We start from the raw sequence: 26,889 nt of genomic DNA, 5'->3' as shown, positions 1-26,889 counted from the left end.
TACAATTAATCAGAGCTACAGCAAACAGTGAGTCTTTCTTTTACAAAATGAAATATAATTACAAAATTGAATGAAAATAGGTTACTAACACTAATATATATTTACATTAATTCTATTTTTGTTCTTTCTGTGCAAAATGTCCTAAAATTGACACAGTACAATATTTAAACATCACCAAAGTTTCCCTTTACATTTTGCATATCTGTATCGACATCCCCTAAAAGTCTACAGTATCGAATACTTCAATATGTCCCAATATGTCCTGTAATGTTACAAGTTGTAAGCTAAAAGTGAAAATTGATGTAGACTGATCAATTACCAGGTGTCCCGAGGGCTCGAAACGCTTCGTGCACTGAAATAAAAAATAACGATATTCAGCTGCTTCTGTATAAGGATTTTATGCAACCTGTAACGGCTTCAAAACTGACGCAAAATTTTCATATTCTCTCGCTTGCTACGCGAGAGCCAGTAGTCCCACATAAAAATTGAAATGGGTCTTTCTGCAGGAAATTTAATGTAGCTAAATTTTGTACTGGGATACGTTTCCGCTGGAGGCCACAGTTTTGGAGTTATCGAAGAAAAACGCATGAGAAAATCACTTTTTTACGTTTTTCTTGAATAATTCGAAAGCTACGGCCTCTTGCGGAAACGTGTGGAGTATAAAATTTAACTACATTAAATTTCCTACAAAAAGCTCATTTTTTTGTAGGAGTAATAGTTTGCGCATATTGAGTGAGAGAATATAAAAATCTTGCGCGTGGTATTGGAAGCTGATGCGAGTTGCTTGAATGCCGTAGGTAGGGGCAGCTGAATCACTCTGCATATTGTAAACAGTGACGGTACCGGCACACCTGTTCGTCGTGTTCCTCAAATTCCCACTATCGATTTTGTGTCGCTGAGAGGTACATGTTGAGTTCTATCTGCTATGATGCCCTGAATCCAATCACAAATGTGGTCCAGCATCGGTTTTGTTCACTAATCGACAGTGCGGAACTGATCGAATGCCTTCTGGAAGCTAAGGAACACGGTATCACCCTGAGTCGTGGATCTCGTGGACGAAAAGTGCGAGCTGAGTGTCGAAAGATCTCTGTTTGCGGTATCCATGTTGAGTCTGACAGAGAAGCCTACATGCCTCAGGGAGCAGAGCTGGCATCCGAGTAGGCCACGGCTTACATAGCGGCACAGATACTCGTGCGTCTGGCAGCTTGTGATGGCGTGCTCGCTGCCTGCAGGAGCCGAGCCATGACCAAGAGGTTGGAGCTGGAGTGGCAGGTGCCGGTGCCGCAGCCGCTGGTGGAGGGATGCCTGCTGGACCGCTGGAGCGAGGAGAAGGACGCCCCCAAGCTGGAGCCGCGCTGCTTCTTCAGGGTCGACGACTGCGGCTTCTTCATCCACTGGAGGAGCAAAGGCCACGTGAGTACCGCCTAGCTGTCATATCGTAACTACCTCATCCTGCACTAAGCAGAGACCAATGGTCGAAAATTGATATTTGAAATACGAGGACTATCCACAAAGTACATTACGTTTTGGAATTAAAAATAAATAAACTATTGGAATTTTTTTTATTATATACAGATGAAAGACACACTTAAATACTACATTTCTACATAGTTGCCATTTAAATTAAGGCACTTATCGTAGCGATGGACGAGCTTGGAAATTTTTTCGTCGTAAAATTCGGCCGCCTGCGCCTTCAACCACGTGGTTACCTCTTCTTGACGCTGTGCGTCGTTATCAAAACGTTGCGTAACCAACCACTTCTTCATTGCTGGGAATAGGTGGAAGTCGCTCGGTGCCAGGTCGGGACTGAACGGCAGATGAGAAAAAACTCCCACTTAAAAGATTCGAGAACTTCACGAGTGGCATTTGCCGTGTGGGCCCGGACGTTGTCGTGAATTAGCAATATCTTTGAGCCCCGCGCTTGTTTTTTATTGGTCTTCTGAGGTTGTGCAGAGTTTGGCAATACCTTTGAGAGTTTATTGTAGTGCCTCTTTCCAGGAAATCCACAAAAATCACACCTTTTCTGTCCCAAAAGAAGAGGTGACCATGTGGTTGAAGGCGCAGGCGGCCGAATTTTACGACGAAGGAAATTCCAAGCTCGTCCATCGCTACGATAAGTGCCTTAATTTAAATGGCAACTATGTAGAAAAGTAGTATTTAAGTGTGGCTTTCATCTGTATACAATAAAAAAATTTCCAATAGTTTATTTATTTTTAATTCCAAAACGTAATGTACTTTGTGGATAGCCCTCGTATAGTGGTTAGCAGGTGCAGGGGTAAAATACAGGGAACGAAAGGGTATTTACAATTTGTACAGAAACCAGATGGCAGTTGTAAGAGTCGAGGTGAATGAAAGGAAAGCAGTGGTTGGGAAATGAGTGAGACAGGGTTGTAGCCTGTCCCCGATGGTATTCAATCTGTATATTGAGCAAACAGTAATGGAAACGAAAAAAATATCTCAGTAAGTATTAAAATCCATGGAGCAGAAATAAAAACTTTGAGGTTCGCCGGTGTCATTGTAATTCTGTCAGAGACAGCAAAGGACTTGGATGAGCAGTTGAACGGAATGTAAAGTGTCTTGAAAGGAGGATATAAGATGAACATCAACAAAAGCAAAGCGAGAATAATGGAATGTAATAGAATTAAGTCGGGTGATGCTGAGGGAATTACATTAGGAAATGAGACACTCAAAGTAGTAAAGGAGTTTTGCTATTTGAGGAGCAAAATAACTGATGATGGTCGAAGTAGGAGAGATATAAAATGTAGACTGGCAATGGCAAGGAAAACGTTTCTGAAGAAGAGAAATTTGTTAACATCGAGTATAGATTTAAGTGTCAGGAAGTCATTTCTGAAAGTATTTGTATGGAGTGTAGCCATGTATGGAAGTGAAACATGGACGATAAATAGTTTAGACAAGAAGAGAATATAAGCTTTCAAAATGTGGTGCTACAGAAGAATGCTGAAGATTAGATAGGTAGATCACATAACTAATGAGGAGGTATTGAATAGGATTGGGGAGAAGAGGAATTTGTGGCACAACTTGACGAGAAGAAGGGATCGGTTGGTAGGCATCAAGGGATCACCAGTTTAGTATTGGAGGGCAGCGTGGAGAGTAAAAATCGTAGAGGGAGACGAAGAGCTGAATACACTAAGCAGATTCAGAAGGATGTAGGCTGCAGTACGTAATGGGAGACGAAGCAGTTTGCACAGGATAGAGTGGCATGGAGAGCTGCATCAAACCAGTCTCAGGACTGAAGACCACAACAACAGCAAGAAAACGACTTTTGAATGACGCAAATTATTTTTTTATTTGTTTAAGCACCAAGATTTTTTTATTTATATATTTATTTTTTAACAAGGAATCCTCAGTGGGTGTCCTGGAATATGATTTTTCGTATTGACAACGTAATGGTGTTGGATGTGTAGACGTCGCTTCTGTCCCAGAATGGCGTCTTGCGTTGTGTCAGTACCACGGCAAGCACAGGGCAGGGAGAACTCAATCAGTGATGATATTCTTTGTGCTGGAAGTCTCCAGTATAGCGACTGATGACAGCGTCTCGGCGGCGTGCGTGGTTACCCAGGCAGTGGTTGCTTCCTCAGCGAAACTCGTAGCTGTGTGCTGGGCTCACTGCAGTGTGTGTGTACGCAAGGCTGTAATGCTCGCTTCAGTGGAAGGCTAGTACAAGGTAGGCGCTTCCGAAGGTCAGCAGGCTTACGCCACAGTGGCCGTGAATGGTAGGCCTGGCACGCAGGTGACCAGTGCCGAATCCAGGACCCTTGGAATCGCCTGGAGTGCCGGATGGAGATACGCTAGAAGAGGTCTACCTTGGTGGCACTGGTTCGAGACCCATAACCATCAGGTCAAGAGGCAACTTGTACACTGCCAGAAAAAAATGCAACAGGACAATGTCATTTTGTAGGCGGTGGAACGGTAGAGAGACAGCTTGAAGTGGTTCATTGTACCCTCTCCCAGGCACTTTATTCTGAATAGCAGAGTAATCATTTAGATATAGATAGACAGGTATTTCATCACTGTATAAGTATTTGGTAAAAATTCAGGTCAAATGAAACACGCATGTCACAATAAAGGCTGCCCAAACAGTCGCACCAATACACATGTACACCCCGACCCCTCTGGCGGAAAAGTAGGCGTGTATTCTCACATGTGAACGATCGTACAGGTGCCGAATGGCATCCTACGATAGACTGTCCCACGTATCTTACACCTTCTTTTGCAATTCGGCAATGATTCTTGCAGGCCCTGAAGACGTGCACTATCCTTTTGAAAAAATACATCATCTTCCGTCGAAGAAACGGCAGTGTCACGGGAGTAATACCCTATCCAATATACTGCTCACTGGTTACTTTTCCCTGCAGAAAGACCAAATGTGACCGCGATCTGTAATCGTTGGCTGCTCGCACCATGAAGCACACAGGATGGAACCTGTGTGTCGTGGGCGAAGCACTCTAGAATGGGCAGCCCACCAGTTCTACGCCATAAACGTGTATCTGCATCACATGCGGCCAGAACCCACTCTCCTCGCTGAAGATAACAGAGTGTCATACTACTCTCGAGTCAACTCTTTCACGACACCAACGTAGCCATGCAAGGCGGTGTCTAGATGTCAGTGGTTCTGCGGCCAGTGGCGCACGTGATATTAATCACGTTGCAAGCAGGCGCTTGCCAATAGTCCTTGATGACACAGTTCGTGCAACACATGCTCGATTCCGTCCCTGCATGACTGTGGATCGCCCATGGGTGCTCACACAATGCATCGATCTTGACTTATACGAACATCCAGAGCCTGGCCCTGCAATGTGTGGGAATGTTCCGCAGGACACAACTGAAAGCAGCGACACATGGTGCCCGACATGTGCAGCAGCCTATCTATACGCCCACCCGGCTTCCTGCGGGACCATAACGTGATCCCATTCAAATAGCTGAAGCCGTTCTAGGCGCTACAGTCTGGAGCCGCGCGACCGCTACGGTCGCAGATTCGAATCCTGCCTCGGGCATGGATGTGTGTGATGTCCTTAGGTTAGTTAGGTTTAAGTAGTTTCAAGTTCTAGGAGACTGATGACCTCAGAGGTTAAGTCCCATCGTGCTCATGGCCACTTTTTTTTTTTTTTTTTTTTTGCTGAAGCTGTTCATCAGGAGTACGTACTTTTCGGTGGAGCAAGATTGTACCCCAGAACGAATGCTGTACACACTGTTTACCCCAGAACGCCACACAGTTACTGCCTGCAGAGTCAAAACACAGATAGGCCTCCTCGGCGCCATTTGATCGCCGACCACTGTGACTAATACAAGTAAATGGCCAACGCCACAGTATGCACGTATTGTACCCTGGTGCCACTGAACACAGTCACTGACAGAGTTGCATTTTTTTCACTTGCATGTAGTTACGCGCATAAAATTTAATTACACACGTCATAAACGGAAAATATACTGACATAATAAGAATTATCAAAATAAAAATTAAAGCAGTTACAGCCTTCAGTCGCAAAAATTAAGTCTTTTGACCTGGTTTCGGAGCTTCTATGAGTCCCTTCATCAGAAATAAAATATTCAAAACTGGAATGTCAAGTATAACATAAATATCAAGCGATAAAGCTTTAGTCACAAAATTTCTTTACAAGAGAATACATGGAAGGCAAGTCACTAAGGGCTGCTCATACAAGTCAAGGCACAGGTAGGGTGCGAGCTTTCAGGGGTCATACATAGCGTGAGTTTTTCCACCGTGTACAAACTCTGGGGATTGATCGATGAGAGGACCAAAAAAGGTCGAATGAACTTAGACCATTTATTCAATCATACTTTGTTACAGAAACTGTCGTCTAATACGTGCTGTAGTCTACTATGCAGCCACAATTACAGTATGTATTGGAAATGGTTTCCATGTAGCTCAACGCATGCGTAAACGCGCCGTAGCATGTTCTGTCTCACACGTTCACGTCGGTCAGCCTGCATCTGAACAGTGCCAAAGGTGACGCTGCTCCAGCGTCTCCACATCTGGAATTGGCTCTGCATACCCGACACTCTTGAGATGGCCCCATAGCCAGAAATCGTACGGGTTGAGATCCGCTGAAGGAGCAGGCCATGCAACTGGTCCTCCACGTCCGATCCGATGGCCAAAGAAGAAACGATTGAGATGCATCCGCACGTTAACGGCGAAGTGGGCCGGATAACCGTCATGTAGCAGTCATATAAACCCTTGGAATCATCAACGGCGCTTCTTCCAGCAAGAGAGGCAAAGTCACCCGCAAGAAACGCCGACAGTTCTTCCTGTTAGGCGACATGGAAGGAAGAAGGTCCCAAAATACGGTCGCTAGTTATCTCGGCTCACACGTTCCGACTCCACCGATGCCATGGGGGTTCTGCATACTGTCTCACAGTTGACTTTTATGAAAGTTGAAGATACCATTCCGCGTAAAGGTGGCCTCATCTGTAAATACGATGGATGACGAAAATCCCGGAATCGTGGTTGCCTGGTGAAGAAACCAGTGCCAAACTTCACCCAGTGTAGAAAGTCTATCGCTTGTAAGCCCTGCACTCGCTGTAAGTGTTAAGGGTAGTAACAATGGTCATGAAGAATATTTCACAGCCGCGCGGGATTAGCCGAGCAGTCTGGGGCGATGCAGTCACTGACTGTGCGGCTGGTCCCGGCAGAGGTTCGAGTCCTCCCTCTGGCATGGGGGTGTGTGTGTTTGTCCTTAGTATAATTTAGGTTAAGTAGTGGTGGTGGTGGTTAGTGTTTAACGTACCGTCGACAACAAGGTCATTAGAGACGGACCGCAAGCTCGGGTTAGGGAAGGATTGGGAAGGAAATCGGCCGTGCCCTTTCAAAGGAACCATCCCGGCATTTGCTTGAAACGATTTAGGGAAATCACGGAAAACCTAAGTCAGGATGGCTGGAGACGGGATTGAACCGTCGTCCTCCCGAATGCGAGTCCAGTGGGGTAACCACTGCGCCACCTCGCTCGGTAGGTTAAGTAGTGTGTAAGCTTAGGGACTGATGACCTTAGCAGTTAAGTCCCATAAGATTTCAGGCACATTTGAATATTCCACAATGTCGTCTGGCTTACCCTATTCTGGCGGGCCAGCTGCCTGGTACTGACACGGTAGTTGCCTTCCACAGTGTCAATCACGTTTTCCTTCAGGTCTGGTGTCCGAACATTTAGGGTGCGTCCTTCATGATTTCCTGCTTTTTGAAACGATCCTGTCTCAGACAAACGGCGAAACACTGTTGGAAACATTAGATGCTATGGTTGATGTCGACGGGAATAGGTCTCCTGATACAATCTTGCTGCCCGCCGCCCGTTGCCATTTGCCTTTCCCTAAGTAAACACCATGTCGACAAGCTTTCGATTGGAATGCGGAACCATTGCGTACAACGCACTACAAGATGAGTCAGCAAGAGAAGTGAATCGAACAACGTTACCACTTTCTATGGCAGGAGAGGGCACTAGAGCATGACGTATGAGGAACAGTACCATCCTCTACGAGGAAACCAGGCACGCTGTAGATATGGCTGCATGGTACACGGCGTATTAGACCGCAGCCTCTGCAACAAAATATGATTGAATAAATGGTCTCTAGCATGGAAACCATGCACTTCCAGACATACATTCATTAGACTTATTTTGTTCCGTGTCCTCTCATCTTTCAATCCGTAGAGTTTGTACACGCTGGAAAATGTCGTACTGTATAACATTCTATTCGTCACAGAGATGAGGGGTCAAGTGTTTTGAATACTCCTTGGTCTACCTGTCGGAGGAAGGGACATACTATAACTATCCTTACAGTACGGGGTCAAAGTTTATACACTACGCACTTCCTCCAGCCCAGGGAAATTGAGCAAATCGGTTGGTCCTTTCGTATTAGATGTGGTGAAGGGTCGACCTTAGACGGCTTATATAAGCACCATTTATTCATGGGTGGTTCCTAATACCGCGAAAACAAGTTTTTAGCCATTTTTTATACCGTGGACGCAATTATTTATTTAGCGAACCACAGCAAAAAACTCAAATTTTAACTGTATACTCTTTAGAGACGGCCGGGGTGGCCGAGCGGTCCTAGGCGCTACAGTCTGGAGCCCCGCGACAGCTACGGTCGCAGATTCCAATCCTGCCTCGGGCATGGATGTGTGTGATGTCCTTAGGTTAGTCAGATTTAAGTAGTTCTTAGTGCTAGGGGACTGATGACCTCAGAAGTTAAGTCCCATAGTGCTCAGAACCATTTGAACCATGTGAACTCTTTAGAAATTTATGTATAAATATCATTTTCCTGTTTTCGACCATCTTTATTCGTTAACAAGATACACCCGAAAAATTATGATTTTTGGTTACCAAACGTACCAATTGTATGGACTGACATGCTAATAGTTTCTGTTCGTGGAAAATCGTCGAACTTTTTATTATTTTTTCTTGTTATAATGTTCTCGGGGAACCTTAACTGAGGTGTAAACGTAGTTTCAATTGACGTAGAAAAAATATTCTGCAGCACGAAATTCTGTTATTGTGGTCTTCAGTCCTGAGACTGGTTTGATGCAGCTCTCCATGCTACTCTAACCTGTGCAAGCTTCTTCATCTCCCAGTACTTACTGCCACCTACATCCTTCTGAATCTGCTTAGTGTATTCATCTCTTGGTCTCCTTCTACGATTTTTACCCTCCACGCAGCTAAATTTGTGAGCCCTTGACGCCTCAGAACATGTTCTCCAACCGGTCCCTTTTTTTTGTCAAGTTGTGCCACAAACTCCTCCCCAATTCTATTCAATACCTCCTCATTAGTTATGTGATCTACCCATCTAATCTTCAGCATTCTTCTGTAGCACCATATTTCGAAAGCTTCTATTCTCTTCTGTCCAAACTATTTATCGTCCATGTTTCACTTCCATACATGGCTACACTCCATACAAATACTTTCAGAAAAGACTTCCTGACACTTAAATCTATACTTGATGTTAACAAATTTATTTCTTCAAAAACGCTTTCCTTGCCATTGCCAGTCTACATTTTATATCCTCTCTACTTCGACCATCATCAGTTATTTTTCTCCCCAAATAGCAAAACTCCTTTACTACTTTAAGTGTCTCATTTCCTAATCTAATTCCCTCAGCATCACCCGACTTAATTTGACTACATTCCATTATCCTTGTTGTGCTTTTCTTGATGTTCATCTTATATCGTCCTTTCAAGACACTGCCCATTCCGTTCAACTGCTCTTCCAAGTCCTTTGTTGTCTCTGGCAGAATTACAACGTCATCGACGAACCTCAAAGTTTTTATTTCTTCTCCATGGATTTTAATACCTACTCCGAACTTTTCTTTTGTTTTATTTACTGTTTGCTCAATATACAGATTGAATAGCACCGGGGAGAGGCTACAACCCTGTCTCACTCTCTTGCCTACCTCTGCTTCCCTTTCATGGCTCTCGACTCTTATAACTGCCATCTGGTTTCTGTACAAATTGTAAATAGCCTTTCGCTCCCTGTATTTACCCTCTACCACCTTCAGAATTTGAAATAGACTATTCCAGTCAATATTGTCAAAAGCTTTCTCTAAGTCTACAAATGCTAGAAACGTAGGTTTGTCTTTCCTTAATCTTTCTTCTAAGGTAAGTCGTAGGGTCAGTATTGCCTCACGTGTTCCAATATTTCTCCGGAATCCAAACTGATCTTCCCCGAGGTCAGCTTCTACCAGTTTTTCCATTCGTCTGTAAAGAATTCGCGTTAGTGTTTTGCAGCTGTGACTTATTAAACCTATAGTTCAGTAGTCTTCACATTTGTCAACACCTGCTTTCTTTGGGAGTGGAATTATTGTATTCTTGAAGTCTGAGGGAATTTCGCCTGTCTCATTCATTTTGCTCACCAGATGGTAGAGTTTTGTCAGGACTGGCTCTTCCAAGGCTGTCACTAGTTCTAATGGAATATTGTCTACTCCCGGGGCCTTGTTTCGGCTTAGGTCTTTCAGTGCTCTGTCAAACTCTTCACGCAGTATCATATTTCTCATTTCATCTTCATCTACCTCCTCTTCCATTTCCATAATATTGTCCTCAAGAACATCGCCCCTGTATAGGCCCTCTATATACTCCTTCCACTTTTCTGTTTTCCTTTCTTTGCTTAGAACTGGGTTTCGATTTGAGATCTTGATATTCATGCAAGTGGTTCTCTTTTCTCCAGAGGTCCCTTTAATTTTCCTGTGAGCTGTATCTATCTCACCCCTAGTGAGAGAAGCCTCTACATCCTTACATTTGCCCTCTAGCCATCCCTGCTTAGCCATTTTGCACTTTCCGTCGATCTCATTTTTGAGACGTTTGTATTCCTTTTTGCCTGCTTCATTTACTGCATTTTTTATATTTTCTCCTTTCATCAATTAAATTCAGTATCTCTTCTGTTAACCAAGGATTTCTACTAGCCCTCGTCTTTTTACCTACTTGATCCTCTGCTGCCTTCACTACTTCATCCCTCAGAGCTACCCATTCTTCTTCTACTGTATTTCTTTCCCCCATATGTGACAATTGTTCCCTTATGCTCTCCCTGAAACTCTCTACAACCTCTGGTTTAATCAGTTTGTCCAGGTCCCATCTCCTTAAATTCCCACCTTTTTGCAGATTCTTCAGTTTTAATCTACAGATCATAACTAATAGATTGTGGTCAGACTCCACATCTGCCCCTGGAAATGTCTTACAATTTAAAACCTGGTTCCTAAATCTCTGTCTTACCATTATATAATCTATCTGAAACCTATACTCCATGTATACAACCTTCTTTCATTATTCTTGAACCAAGTGTTAGCTATGATTAAGTTATGCTCTATGCAAAATTCTACCAGGCGGCTTCCTGTTGCATTTCTTAGGCCAAATCCATATTCAGCTACTATGTTTCCTTCTCTTCCTTTTCCTACTGTCGAATTCCAGTCACCCATGACTATTAAATTTTCGTCTCCCTTCACTACCTGAATAATTTCTTTTATCTCATCATACAGTTCATCAATTTCTTCATCATCTGCAGAGCTAGTTGGCATATAAACTTGTACTACTGTAGTAGGCGTGGGCTTCGTGTCTATCTTGGCCACAATAATGCGTTCAATATGCTGTAGTAGCTTAACCGCACTCCTATTTTTTTTATTCATTATTACTCCTACTCCTGCATTACCCCTATTTGATTTTGTATTTATAACCCTGTATTCACCTGACCAGAAGTCTTGTTCCTCCTGCCACCGAACTTCACTAATTCCCACTATATCTAACTTTAACCTATCCATTTCCCTTTTTAAATTTTCTAATTTACCTGCCCTATTAAGGAATCTGACATTCCACGCTCATATCCGTAGAACTCCAGTTTTGATAACTTATTCTATGCACATGCAAATCGAACACTGCATTTATTTTTTTCTTTTTTTTTTTTTAAGTGTAGCCTGAAAATTCTATTCACTCAAGCACTTCAAAATGCTAACAACTTTCGCAGATGGCATCTGCAGTTTGTAGAAACAGAATATTTGCCGCAAAGGAAGAGATACCGACCGACCACGTGTATCAACACAAAACGCTGAAAGAATTCGCGTTTCGTTCCAATGTAGTCCACGGAACTCACGATGAGAGAGGCAACGTGCCACAGAAGGGACAAGATTATCGCCTAACCCTCGAATAGGGGTTACAGAAAAACTTTCATGTGTAATTGAGCCTCTGCATGACACACCGAAATTTAAAATGTTCTGTCCGGTATCTGCACAAACATTGTCCAAGCCATTTTCTTCAGTGACCTAAGTATTTTAAGACTCATTTATCTGGACTTGCTTAAGCGGTGGCCGATGCCACAATTTTATGCATATTGCACGCCTTACAGCCTTCAACAAGTTAGAGCGCCCCCGCAAGGCTCAAGGAACACATTGATGACGTTATGACGGGTACAACACTAAGGCGGCTGGAGTCTGGTCAAACACATCAGGTCATAGCACGGGCCCTCTGTGTGGCACAAAGTGTGATCTCAAGATTATGGCAACGATTCCAGGAAACGTGTCCAGGCTCTACAGCACGGGACGTCCACAGTGTTCAACGACACAAGAAGACTGTACAGGTGCGCACATATTTCTAAATCAACATCTTGCAAACAGTTGGACAGGACGTACTGCACACGACGTCGCCGCATTTTGGTGGTGGTATGGTGCTATGGGACCAAACTGCTGAGGTCATCGGCCCCTAAACTTGCTCACTGCTTAACCTAACTTAAGCTAAGGACAACCCACGCACCCATGCCCGAGGGAGGACTCGAACCTCCGACGGGGAGAGCCGCGCGAACCGTGTCAAGGCGCCTAAGACCGCGCGGCTACCCCGTTTTGCTCTCGGCCACCTATGACTAGGACTCAAACATACATCGATTTCTTTTTATGGGGTTACGTGAAAGATCTTTGCAAAAACAATTCCAGATTTCAAAACCAGCATTTCTAAAGTGTAGCAGAAATGAGTTGACAGAGGAGCAGGAGTGTAAGATCTGTGCCCTTCAGGTGCAGTTACAAAACTCAAAGGAGGAACCAAACAGGGTGCAGCGAGTTAAGGACGCGGGGGAATAGGAACTGGCAGTTGGTAAGAAGGTACCTAGGAGAAGGAGATATTCAAACAGGACTTAGCGTATAACCTATAGTTTTGACCAACTGTCAGAGTTTAGTGGAGAGGAGCCTCTTGTAGCTGTTGGTGTAGGAAACGTGTAGTAATCCTCAGCAGTTACGGAGCCCAAGTCAGCTGCAAATTCTACGAGAAAGAAGGAGGTTCTGCTGCTAGGTAGTTCGCATGGCGGAGGTGTGTGCCAGCAGTTGCAGGAACTGTTGAGGAGAGAGTACCAGGTCACCAGCATTGTGAAACCTAGTACAGGGTTTGTTGTGGTTGGCAGGAGAGCCAACCGTATGGTTAAAGGAGGCCGATATGCACGCGTTTTAGCTCACGCAGGCTGGCGTGAGGTCTGCAACATGACAAGGGAACTAGAAGTGAGAAAAACGGACGTAGCTGGTGGAATACTTAACTTTAATCCATTAATGACGAACGTCGCTCTTGACATTACATGATTTGCAATATCAATAGAAACTGATCATGGCGCCTTGCTAGGTCGTAGCAAATGACGTAGCTGAAGGCTATGCTAGCTATCGTCTCGGCAAATGAGAGCGTAGAAGTCAGTGAACCATCGCTAGCAAAGTCGGCTGTACAACTGGCGCGAGTGCTAGGAAGTCTCCCTAGACCTGCCGTGTGGCGGCGCTCGGTCTGCAATCACTGATAGTGGCGACACGCGGGTCCGACGTATACTACCGGACCGCTGCCGATTTAAAGGCTACCACCTAGCAAGTGTGGTGTCTGGCGGTGACACCACATGGTTGGCTGAGGTGACTGTTAACATAGGGGAGTTATGTAGGAATTTTGCGAAAGAGGATCAGGTAGTGATCGTGGGTGTAGTTGGGAATAGTCTTGATAGGGACTGGGAATATAATCTAGGTGGTGACCTGGTAAAGATAGCTACTCAAACTGGTGGCACTAATGTGCACGACGTGCGTTTCAGCATCATGATCGGCCTCATCATAATGCTGCTGTTAGCCGGGTTAACATGGGGCTGGAGAAGGTGTTTGATGGCAGAGGGCATGGCTCACATTGCAGTGGTGCCAGTTGGGTGTATCAATTGATCGGGTTTCACTAGGCGTGGCCTGCACCTCATTGGGTGCGGGAATGGAAGGCTGGCAAAAATTACAGGTGACAGTGTGGTTGGCGGTGGTGCGATCCATTCATGGGAAAATAACTGTAGTAGTGGTTGATATTAGAGCTGCAACTTTTTTAGACTGAAGTCAGCTGATAGGTATACCAGCTTAAAGAAAGTCGCTCTAATAAGGGAATCGCCTTCAAAGGAATCAGTATCCAAGAACTGAAGAAAGTAGCATATTTCATTAAAATGTAAGAGGTATTAAAGAAAAAGGCAGTGAACTGCTTATGGATGTTGACTCTGACATTATTCGTATATCAGAGCACCATTTACATAATTTGACAGTTCAGCGGCTTCCATTATCAGGATACAGATTAGCTGGCTGTTTTTCAAGGTCTTTGCAGAGTGGGGGAGTTGACATGTACGTAGAAGACAGTATTCCATTCGACTCCATCACAGCACTGCACGTAACAGATATTTGAATATTGTGGAGGGGCAGTTGAATTTAGTGAAACTAAACTACGAATTGTTGTTGTTTATATGTCCCCTAACTCTGACTTTAGAGAATTTTTGTTCAAACTTATTACCTTTATAGAAAGTACCAAAAATTAGTGATATGTGGCGACTTTAATATTAATTTTTGTGTGTGACCGTGATAGAAGAAGAATATTGGAAGATCTCCTTAATTGATATGATCTGATGCAGGCAGTGTTTTTTCCAATCAGGATGCAGGGGAATAGTAGCACAGCGATAGACAATATTTTTATTCAATCTTCGTTACTAGATGGACATTCTATTAGTAAAAGGATGAATGGATTTTCAGATTGTGGTGGACAAATTTTAACACTAATAGATTTTTGTTGTCAAACAAATGTTACGTATAACTACAAACTATGTAGAAAAGCTAATCCTACAGCAATAGAGTCTTTTAAACCTCGTTAAGGAACAAGAGTATCAGGATGTTTATAGTGCCGATTACATAGATGACAAATATAATGCTTTCCGTGACACATTTATCATGCTCTTCGAAAGTCTCTTTCCATTAGAACGTTCTAAACAGGGTGGTAGCAGTGAAATGCAACCTGGGTGGCTGACTAGTGTGATAGGGATGCCATGTAGAACAAAGTGAAAATTATATCTGTTAAAAGTAGTCACAATCGAGCTACAGTGGCCCATTACAAACAGTACTGTAAGCTGCTTAAAAATGTTATTACGAAGGCAAAGAGCATGTGGTACGCTAATAGAATACCTCATTCAGAAGATAAAATTAAAACCATATGGTCAGTCGTGAAGTAAGTGTCTGGTCATCAGCACAAGATCGACGATATAAAGTCAGTTTGTAGTAAAAATGTTTCTGTTACAAGTCAGATCTATGTACAGTATTTAACAATCACTTCCTTTTTAAATAAAAAATTAGTTTTTACAGGGAATCATATAACTCTCTTGGAAAACGCCTTTCGGAGACTGATGTCCGAAATACACCTCGGTGATACAGACAAGGGGGAGATTGAGTCAATAATTAAATTACTGCAGACCAGGGACTCTCGTGGATATGATGGAGCACCTAGCAGAATATCAAAGTACTGTGCTGCTCATGTTAGCCCTGTGCTTAGCCATATCTGTAATCTTTCCTTTAATAACGGACAGTTTCCTGAACGATTAAAAACTCAATAGTAAAGCTGCTTTATGAAAAGGCAGAAATGGATAATGTACACAATTTTAGACCTATTTGTGTGCAATCAGTTTTTGCTAAAGCTACTGAAAAGGCTGGATATGTAAGGGTAATTGATCATTTTATATCACATAATTTGGTATCAAATGTACAGTTCGGCTTTATAAGTGGTTTAACAATTGAAAATGTTAAATGTTTTCTCTGTGAGGTACTGAATAGATTAAACAAAAGATTTCGAAAGCTAGGCATCTTTCTTGACGTAACTAAGGCGTTTTATTGTGTTGATCACAAAATATTGCTCACAAGTGGTTCACCTCCTACTTTAACAACAGACAGCAAAAGGTCGTTATTCACAGCGTTGAGAATGACTGTGATGTGGGGTCTGAGTGGGGCACGGTCAAATGGGGGGGGGGGGGGGGGGGGGTGCGCGAGGGGTCAGTATTGGGGCCACTTCTGTTCCTTATTTACTCTTTTTCAAATAGTGCAGGTCATGACATAAGTTCATGGCTTGTAGAAAATAAACTTACGCTAAGTCACGGTAAGACTCGGTTTTTACAGTTTCTAACAAACAATTCACAAAATGAGCATATGATTAGCGAAACTGAACAGGTGTTCAGATAGAGAGTAAACTGTCGTGGAAAGCCCACGTTCAGGAACTTGTTCAAAGACTTAATGCTTCCGTTTTTACTGTTCCAACGGGATCTGAAGTAAGTGATTGTTTGACACTAAAAGTAACCTACTTTGCTTATTTTCATTCCTGTGGTATTATGTTTTCGGATAACTCTTTCCATTCTCAATGAATATTTTTGGCTCAGAAACTGGCGGTTCGGGAAATAAGTGGTGTAAGTTCACGAAGCTCTTGTTCACTAATCTGTGAATTCTGACATTAGCCTCTCTCTCTCTCTCTCTCTCTCTCTCTATATATATATATATATATATATATATATATATATATATATATATATATATATATATATATTAGATGCCACAAGAATTCAAAAATCTTAGCAGTGATACACGCTTTCAAATCGAAACTGAACGGTTTTCTCATGGGCCACTCCTTCTATTCTGTCAAGGAGTTCCTTGAAAAATTAAGCTGATTCCCGTTTCATATTGTTGGTTGGGTTTACATAAACCTACTGTTCACATAGCATTATATGTGTAATTACTTTTATGATGTAATTTCATGTACTGACACGTTCCATGACGTTCAAATTTTCTCCTCAATTTGTTCCTACATAACTAGACATCTAAAATAAGAAAAATGTATAAACAGATGTAGGAGAATGACTAGAAACATGTCTTGGACCCACAGGGCAAAAAACTTTTCACACAGGCTGCTCACGGAAAATTGCGCCTTTTCTTTGGCGCGCTGGTGGTTTCAGCGTTGTTCTGCATTCAAGGCGGATGTGCTGATGTACAGAAAATTCCGAGAACATAATCCCCAAAACTGTTCTCTGTTCCTTGCTCATACACTCCGAGCTCCAGAAAGGAACCATTCCAGTTCGCTGTCGCATGAATTCTAACTCCTGTTTCCAGCATAAAATAAACATGGCTGAGTATCCCTGACCAACATCCGCCCCCATCCGACGGCCCGCTCGGTGCTCTTCGAGTGGAATAGGCTGTTTGTCGGCATCGGGTTTCACCCTCTCCTGTCTCTCATCATCTCTAACACTAACGTGACACTACACTCCACACACACATACTCATTACACTTACCTACACATAACAGATATTACACTACTGGCCATTAAAATTGCTACACCAAGAAGAAATGCAGATGATAAACGGGTATTCATTGGACATATATATACTAGAACAGACATGTGATTACACTTTCACGCAATTTGGGTGCATAGATCCTGAGAAATCAGTACCCAGAAGAACCACGTCTGGCCGTAATAATGGCCTTGATACACCTGGGCATTGAGTCAAACAGAACTTGGATGGAGTGTACAGGTACAGCTGCCCATGCAGCTTCAAGAAGATACCACAGTTCATCAAGAGTAGTGACTGGCGTATTCTGACGAGCCAGTTACTCGGCCACCATTCACCAGACGTTTTCAATTGGTGAGAGATCTGGAGAATGTGCTGGCCAGGGCAGCAGTCGAACATTTTCTGTATCCAGAAAGGCCCGTACAGAACCTGCAACATGCGGTCGTGCATTATCCTGCTGAAATGTACGGCTTCGCAGGGCTCGAATAAAGGGTAGAGCCGCGGGTCGTAACACATCTGAAATGTAACGTCCACTGTTCAAAGTGCCGTCAATGCGAACAAGAGGTGCCCGAGACGTGTAACCAATGGCACCCCATACCATCACGCCGGGTGACACGCAAGTATGGCGATGACGAAAACACCCTTCCAATGTGCGTTCATCGCGATGTCGCCAGACACGGATGCGACCATCATGATGCTGTAAACAGAACCTGGATTCATCCGAAAAAAATGAGGTTTTGCCATTCGTGCACACAGGTTCGCCGTTGAGTACACCATCGCAGGCGCTTCTGTCTTTGTTGCAGGGTCAAGGGTAACCGTAGCCATGGTCTCCAAGCTGATAGTCCATGCTGCTGCAAACGTCATCAAACTGTTCGTGCAGATGGTTGTTGTCTTGCAAACGTCCATATCTGTTGACTCAGGGATCGAGACGTGGCTGCACGATCCGTTACAGCCATGCGGATAAGATGCCTGTCATCTCGACTGCTAGTGATACGAGACCATTGTGATCCAGCACGGCGTTCCGTATTACTCTCCTGAACTCACCGATTCCATATCCTGCTAACAGTCATTGGATCTCGACCATCGCTAGCAACATTGTCGCGATACGATAAACCGCAATCGCGATAGGCTACAATTCGACCTTTATCAAAGTCGGAAACGTGATGGTACGCATTTCTCCTCCTTTCAGTGGGCATCACAACAACGTTTCACCAGGCAACGCCGGTCAGCTGCTGCTTGGAAACTTTCCTCATGTCAGCAAGTTGTAGGCGCCAACCTTGTGTGAATGCTCTGAAAAGCTAATTATTTGCATTTCAAAGCATCTTCTTCCTGTCGGTTTAATTTCGCGTCTGTAGCACATCTTCGTGGTGTAGTAATTTTAATGGCCAGTAGTATACTTACACTAAAAGTTCTCATACTTCGCGAAGGAAAGGTGTCACTGGGCGCGAAGGATAGGGCGCCAAACCTGCCCTTCGGGGTCTCCCAGCAATTGATTCCATACGACTTTACTTTATGGATCCAAATGCACTAGTCGAAAAAATAAAACACTATTTTTTGCTCTAGCAGAGAGGTAAAAGGGTGCGAAAAATCAAGGAATCGGACCTTATTAAATTCCAGGCTTTGGATTTCTGTAGGTTTGCCTCGTTCATCTCATCCAGAGCTGGCTCGGGTCATGCTTTACCCGAACAATTAAAAAAAATGTAACTGGAAAAACGTTTTATTAACCTTTAACTATGCCTGTCAACATTAATAATAGAAGGTATGCAAATACTGTAATAAATTCAAAACATGATTGGAACATTTTCTTCGTTTTCGGTACCACGTGTATGATGTTATGAATTGACTTTTTGTCAATAACAGCTGAGGTGGAAAACTTCAAAATATCATTTAACATCATTAGATGCTAGTCTTTGTAAGCAAACAGTTACATAAGTGGAATAAGTTGGATAAGCGTTTTATAGTTTATTTCTTGTTTATCAGTTTCTTTTTTAAGGTTATTTTTGTTAATAATCGACAGGAATTTCTCGAGTTTAATATCGAAAATTGCCACTCTGAGCTGTTACCCACCTCTTTCATAAATTTCTGCGGACGCCCATGCTTGGACCACGAATTAATGTCCGTAAAAGAAAATTCTCCAAGGACGCAAATTCTGGCCTTGGGAGCCTGGCTCATCTTCTCATACCCAGACTTCACGTTGGATACAGTATTAACACCTGTGTATTGTGTTTCACCAATATCGCTACAGCAGTTTTTTTTTTTTTTTTTATGAAACAAGATCAGTTCATAAACACGTGCTCCCGCACGCTTTGCTCACTTAAGAGTCGTACCGCCTGAACCATAAGTCCCTGATCTCAGTGCACTCACAATTACGTAAGGCTTGCTATATCGTTAGAGGTCAGCGAAGATTCATCCCAGCGCTGAAGTACGCTGCTGGCATTAAAACTGCAACAACGAGAGAGCGGCATGCTACAAACGTCAAACTGGAACGAACTGTATTGCATGCTTGAATGTTCAGATGACTTGCTTTTCAGAGCAACCGGACAGAGGGTATAGTAGTAACGAGATCTGCATTCTATATGCACTGAAGCGCTAAAGGAACTGATATAGGCATGCGTATTCAAATACAGAGATATGTAAACAAGCAGAATACGACGCTACGGTCGGCAACGCCTATGTAAGACAACTGTCTGGCCCAGTTGTTAGATCGGTTACTGCTGCTACAATGGTAGGTTAACAAGATTTAAGTTAGTTTGAACGTGAGGTTATAGTCGACGCACGAGCGATAGGACGCAATATCTCCGAGGTAGCGATGAAGTGGGATTTGCTTGTACGACTATTTCACGACTGTACCGTGAATATCAGGAATCCAGTAAAACATAAAATCTCCAACATCGCGGCTGCCGGAAAAACATCCTGAAAGAACGGGACCAGCGACGACTGAAGTGATTCGTTCAACGTGACAGAAGTGCAGCCCTTCCGCAAATTGCTGCAGATTTCAATGCTGGACCATTCAACGAAACATCATCGATATGAACTTTTGGAGCCGAAGGCCCACTCGTGTACTTTGCACGACACAAAGCTTTACGCCTCGCCTGGACCCGTCAACACCGATATTGAACTGTTGATAACTGGAAACATGTTGCCTGGTCGGACGAGTCGCGTTTCAAATTGTATCGAGCGGATGGACGTGTATGGGGACAACTTCATGAATCCACGGACCCTGCGTGTCAGCAGGGGGCTGTTCAAACTGGTGGAGGCTGTGTAATGGTGTGAGCCGTGTGCAGTTGGAGCGATATGAGACTCCTGATACGTCTAGATACGACTCTGACAGGTGACACATGATCACCTAACAGGTGACCATCTGCATCCATTCATGTCCACTGTGCATCCCGACGGACTTGGGCAATTCCAGCAGGGCAGTTCGACACCTCACACGCCCAGAATTGCTTCAAAATGGCTCCAGGAACACTCTTCTGAGTTTAAACACTTCCACTGGCACTAAACTTCCCAGATATGAACTTTATTGAGCGTATCTGGGATGACTTGCAGCATGCTTTTCAGAAGAAATCTCCACCCCCTTGTACTCTTACGGATTTATAGACAGCCCTGCAGGATTCATGGTGTCAATTCCCTCCAGCATTACTTCAGACATTAGACGACTCCATGCCATGTCGTGTTGCGGCACTTTTCTGTGCTCGCGGGGGCCCCACGCCTTATTAGGCAGATCTATCAGTTTGTTTGGCTCTTCGATATACTGGGTGATCAAAAAGTCAGTATAAATTTGAAAACTCAGTAAACCAAGGAATAATGTAGGCAGAGAGGTAAAAATTAACACACATGCTTGGAATGACATTGGGTTTTATTAGGACAAAAAAAAAAAACAACACCATATTGCTAGGCGCGTGAAAGATCTCTTGAGCGCGTCGTTTGGTGATGATCGTGTACTCAGCCGCCACTTTCGTCATGCTTGGCCTCCCAAGTCCCCAAACCTCAGTCCGTGCGATTATTGGCTTTGGGGGTTACCTGAAGTCGAAAGTGTATCGTGATCGACCGACATCTCGGGGGATGCTGAAAGACAACATCCGACGCCTATGCCTCACCATAACTCCGGTCATTCTTTACGGTGCTTTTCACAACATTATTCCTCGACTACAGCTATTGATGAGGACTCATGGTGGACGTATTGAAAATTTCCTGTAAAGAACATCATCTTTGCTTTGTCTTACTTTGTTATGCTAATAATTGCTATTCTGATCAGATGAAGCGCCATCTGTTGCACATTTTTTGAACGTTTGTATTTTTTTGGTTCTAATAAAACCCCATGTCATTCCAAGCATGTGTGTCAATTTGTACTAGAGTCCTGCATGACCGAGTAAGCGAGCACAAAATACGAAATTGGGCGAGCACACCCTAACTGGATAGGCTGCCAGCACTAGTTCTAGTGACCGAGCATAGAAGCCGTGACCGAATACGTAGCGCGTAACTTCAAACACATTACACGTGTCATTATCCGTGTGAGACTGCAGCCAGTACGGGCTTCTCATTTGTGGTTTGTCTCTCTCTGTAATCATTCAGAGCGAGGATCCAGTGCAGTAAGACGTAAGATTGAAACCAATGTTAACACGTTGAAGAAAGGGAAGGTCTAAAAAGCCAAGTATGGAGTACATTTCTGTTAGTTGTAGACGAAAACAGTGCTTCTACTGGGTACGTATCGTGCATAAACTGCTCCACATTAGTGTTCCCAGTCGGAAACCACTCATTTAAAGAAACATAGTTGCAAGAAACCTCACAAAGATGCAGCTCCTTCAGGGACACCGGCAGTAATAAAAAATAGTATTACAGCAAAGTGTGTTGCAATGTGTGCTAACGATATGAGACCTTTTAATGTTGATTCCGGTGAAGGTTTCAGAGAACTAGGCAAAGAATTAATACATCTAGGTGCGCATTATGGAGAAGTTAACGTGGCAGATGTTAGCTAGTTAAATCCGGAACGCGTTGATTTACTGATCAACAATAACTATTAATTTGTTTCTGTTGCAAACAAGTGCAAAGTATGACAAGTTACGTCTGTAAATATTGAATGTTCTTTGTATGCTTTCTTTGTGAAGATGGTTGTCTTCTAGATTACAGGGACAGCACTTATTCAATGTTTCCTGTTAATGAAAGGAAAAATAGATCTTCTGTTTGGAAATGACACTCGTCTTCTATCCGCGATTGTATTGAAATATCATTTTACTATCCACTTGCTTTATGAATTTAGCAGTGTCGCGTACCCGTTCTTGGAAACGTTACTTTTGTATTAAAAGAGAGAGAGAGAGAGAGAGAGAGAGAGATACAGACATAAATACATTGTTTGTTTGTGTTTGTGTGTGTGTGTGTGTGTGTGTGTGTGTGTGTGTGTGAGAGAGAGAGAGAGAGAGAGAGAGAGCAGCGTTGGATTTGTAAGGTACAGTGCAGCGAGCCGGGGCGAGGTGGGGTGAGACGTCAGCGGTGACCGGTCATGCTCGGTTATCCGCGTGTCCGGAATCCGGACAACAGACACGGGGTGAGTACGTGACCTAGTCGAGTCGTATGGGGCCGGACAAGAGCGGTTCGGTCCCCCCTTCAACAGGCGAGCCGTGACCGGTCAAACGTCGAGCGTTGCAGCACTCTAATTTGTACCTCTCTATCTACATTATTCCGTGATTTATTCAGTTTTCAAATTTATACTGACTTTTGATCACCCGGTACAATGGAAGATTACGCAGCAATTTCTGATTCTGAAATCACAATTGCAAGTTATTTGTAAGAAGACTGTGCTATGTTTCTTATAGGAAGGATAAACTTCTACCAGCACTTACCGGAAGAGCGGCAGGACCGTGGTGTATAAAGCCTGTGGTTTGTTGTTTGGCGATGCTGCGCGTTGGTAGTGATCTCTCACGACTATCATGGAAATGTGTAACCGGTGAGTTCAGGAGGGCCGCACCTCAACGCCTGCACGTGATTAGTGCTTGTGAGAATAACACAGTGTCCATAAAGTCCCGCTATCATTAAAAAACAAATCATTACGCGGATGCTGTTAGACGCTGCAGTTCTTCGTCCTGTGGTAGCAGGAACTGTTAGAGCTTGTCGAGGTGAACATTTCCCCTTAGTGTTTTCTAAGCGAAGAATAATGGGCTTATCACACTATCGTGGATTAGAACTTACATAACATCAAGCTTCCTGCTATCACGGATGTATTCAAGTGTGTTGCATGGATTTTCGGAGCCCTAAATCCTATTGTTGTGGCGATTCATATATCCAGAAATGAATGTGGAACGTTGCTTCGTCTGAAAATTCTCACTTTTTCGGATAGTTATGCTCAACAGCATGCTCAGCAGTCAGGCCAGCATTGAACGTGCGAATACTTACTGCGGAGGACACTCGTTTGGCTGTGGCGCTTGGACCTTTTGCACTTTGTACGCGAAATGCCGTAACCGCTTATGAAATACTTTATGGAAAGTTGATTTTGCGGTCTGCGGTTTGAATGATGCACGACAAATTAATTTCTGAAGACTACTTTGGACTGCCGCTTGCACTCTGTCAATACGTGTTCGAGACACTCCATTTCGCCGAACATCTTTGACGCTGCCTGTCTCTTTAAAGTTTCTGAAACACGTCATTATGCTTGTTTTCGCCAGTGGTGGCAACCCATATTGGCGTCGGTAACTCCGCAGTACCATTGTCACAGATTTGGATTCTGCTTACCAGATGACACATTGTGCCCTCTCCTGGCCTGTTGTCATTTTGATGCAATCCAAATCAAAGGTGCGGCAAAGGGCAAATAAAGCAAGCTTCAGAGCCTCTAATCGTTCTACACCAAACTGCAATTCTCTGCCTAACAGTTTCCATGTTATGACTTTGTGGATACGCTGGGATACTCTCTATATCAGTTCCCTCAGTTACTGGTGACGTAAGGCCGCCGTCTTGCTTGGTGTTGAGTATACCCCCCCCCCCCCCCCCCCCCGACCTCATCGATTCCATATTCGCATGACAATCGTGGGCTACCAGCCACCACGAGAAGCAATATCGCGAATCAGCAAACCGCTGACACCGTGTATTGTTTGCTCTGCCGTGCAGGATCGTGCAAGCACGTCACGTAGCTTTACTCAGTAATTGGGCATGTTTGCATCAAGACATTTATGCACACGGACAGTGCGCCAACATCTGGAACACCATCAATTGTCAGCACGGAGACCAGTGCTGTGTCTTCTCCTGACGCGGCAGCAGAGAGAGCCGCGCCGACAGTAGTGCGTTTTAACGAGCCTACGCATGTGTAATTTTGGAGTGTAGTACTGGCGATACGGCTGCAACTAAACACCTTTGCACGGCAGTTGCACCTAGAAGCGTGGGACATACCATTTCGAAATGATTAGGTAGCCTAATTCAGTATTCCGAGACCTACAGTGTCAAGAATGTGCCGAGAATACCAAATTTCAGGCACTGTCCTCCGGCACGGACTACTCAATGGCCGACGGCCTTTACATAACGACCAAGAGCGGCGGCGTCTGCTTGGAGTTGTTGGTGCTAACAGACAAGCAGCACTGCGTGTAAACACGCAGATATCGATGTGGGTCGTACGACTAACGCACCCCCTAGAACAGAGCGGCGAATTTGGCCTTAATGGGCCCTGTCAGCTGACAACCGACTCGAGTACCTTTGCTAACAGCACATCGCCTGCAGCGCCTCTCCTGGGCTCGTGACCACATTGATTGGACGCTAGACGACTAAAAATCCGTGGGCGTGCCAGATGAGTCCCGTTTACAGTTGGTAAGACCTTATAGTGGGGTACAAGTGTGACGCAGAGCCCACCAAGCCATGGACCAAAGTTGTCAATAAAGGCACTGTGCAAGCAGGTTGGGGCTCCATAACTGTGTGGCTGTGTTTACACGGAATGGACCGGTCCCTTTCGTCCAACTTAACCGATTGTTGAGTGGAAAGGGTTATGCTCGGCTACTTGGAGACCATTTGCAACCTCTCACAAAAATGCTTTCTTTTTCTCGGCTATTCACAGAGCACTTTCCATTCCACTCTGTAAAGAAAAGATGAGATTAATCTTACTAAAATTGTGGCGGTCAATAATGGCTACGAAGCGCGGTTAGTAGATGATATCCTCAGAAAGGAGAATGACAAGAAGGGTACTACACTTGGTTCTTTTATCAGCGTCCCAGAAGAATCGGAGAAAAAAATTCTTATCAGTTCCAGTTTTAGGTCCAGTGTCATACCAGACTCAAAGGTTGCTTCGGATTAAATACAAATGTAATATTGTCTTTTCTGTAGAGGCCTAGTAGTTGACTTTAAATCATAGATGACATTTTTTGTCAAGTTATTATTTGTAGAAAAGGCAAAGGCTGCACATAGCCTTTGCCTTTTCTACAAATAATAACTTGACAAAAAACGTCATGTATAATTTAAAGTCAACTACTAGGCCTATACAGAATTCTGGTGCCTATAAGATTTCATGTGACACTTGCGGTGCCTATTATATTGGTCAAACAGGACGTGCCCTTTCAATTCGCTGTAAAGATCATTTTCTGTGGAAAAACGGTTCGTGTGCCCCTAATTCTTCTTTTGCAGATCACATGTTAATCACAAGGCACTCTCCTAAAGGGGTTGAGAAGTTGGAAATTTTGCACAGGTAAAAAAGGCGTAAACTTGATATTTTGGAGGAGCTGGAAATTTTCAAGCATTTGCTTTCGAAAGACGGACTTTTTCTCAACGAACAGGTGCAGTTACGCGGAAGAAGTTATTTCAATGGTATAAAGCCGTTGCTGTAGATGTATCAACTACTTCTTGCAGATTCAGAGATACCTTTTCTTTCTACTTTTTACGGCTCATATACGTAAATTAAAAAACTTTTTTTTGGTTTTTATAACGTATCTATTATAGCAAGCAGTAATGTCATTTAATGGATCATTTAGTATATGTCTTTATGCAATTTTTCTAGAATTTTTGTACTACAGCCAGTCATTCTATTTTATATCATGCAGTATCCCGCTATTGTAATTACATCATGTACACCGTTCAGGTGTTCCTTTATTTCCCTCTCTGCAGTTACGAAAGATGTTTACAAAATAGCCTGTTTTACCAATTAGCTATCAGATGGCGGTATTGTCTTGAAGTTGCCGTGGCGCACAAGTCACATGATGTTTCAGTTTTGTGTTGACTGTAGCAGAGGACACATGGCAGCCCTTAGTGGCTTGCACCTCTGTTGCATGTTATTTTAATTTTGACTATCTGACGCTGTCAGGTATGACCGCAGCTTTCTTATTTTTTGGTACCTTATGCTGTAACATTTAGTTTTAATTTTGTCCGAAGAAGGTGTCCCTTGTGACACCGAAACCTAGGTCGCAAATTAATTGTGTTCGCGAGTGAGGGCTGTGTTTTTCAAAAAAAAAATTCCATTTGCAACCATTCGCGCACTTCATGTTCCCAAACAACGAAGGAATTTTAATGGATGACAATGCACTATGTCACTAGGCCACAACTGTTAACTGCTGGTATGGAGAACATTCTGGACAGTTCGAGTGAATGATCTGGTCACCCAGATCGCCCGACATGAATCGCATCGAACATCAATGGAACATACTGGAGAGCTCAGTTCGTGTACAAACTTCGGCACCGGCAACACTTTCGCAATTATGGATGGCTTCAGATTCGCCATGGCTCAATATTTATGATTGTGACTTCCAACGATTTGTTGAGTCCATGCCACGTGCGTTGCTGCACTATGCCGGATAAAACGAGGTCCGGCACGACATTAAGAGGTATCCCAGGACTTTTGTCTTCATAGTGAATCTCGCA

General features: G+C 43.7%; 1 protein-coding gene across 2 annotated transcripts in view; it reads left to right on the top strand.

Annotated features, from left to right (window-relative positions):
* LOC126281662 (1-phosphatidylinositol 4,5-bisphosphate phosphodiesterase-like) overlaps positions 1–26,889 on the top strand; it is a 465,757-nt gene that overhangs the window by 79,334 nt on the left and 359,534 nt on the right. For both annotated transcript variants that reach the window (XM_049980809.1, XM_049980810.1), the window contains exon 2: positions 1,233–1,413. In XM_049980809.1, the coding sequence (XP_049836766.1) occupies positions 1,243–1,413 (171 nt within the window). In that variant the 5' untranslated portion in view covers positions 1,233–1,242. The remainder of the gene's footprint in view (positions 1–1,232; positions 1,414–26,889) is intronic.

Source organism: Schistocerca gregaria, chromosome 7 (genome assembly GCF_023897955.1).
Source record: "Schistocerca gregaria isolate iqSchGreg1 chromosome 7, iqSchGreg1.2, whole genome shotgun sequence".
Lineage (NCBI taxonomy): Eukaryota > Metazoa > Arthropoda > Insecta > Orthoptera > Acrididae > Schistocerca > Schistocerca gregaria.
Note: the sequence above shows the minus strand (reverse complement) of the source record. Positions and strands in the feature narration are given on the sequence as shown.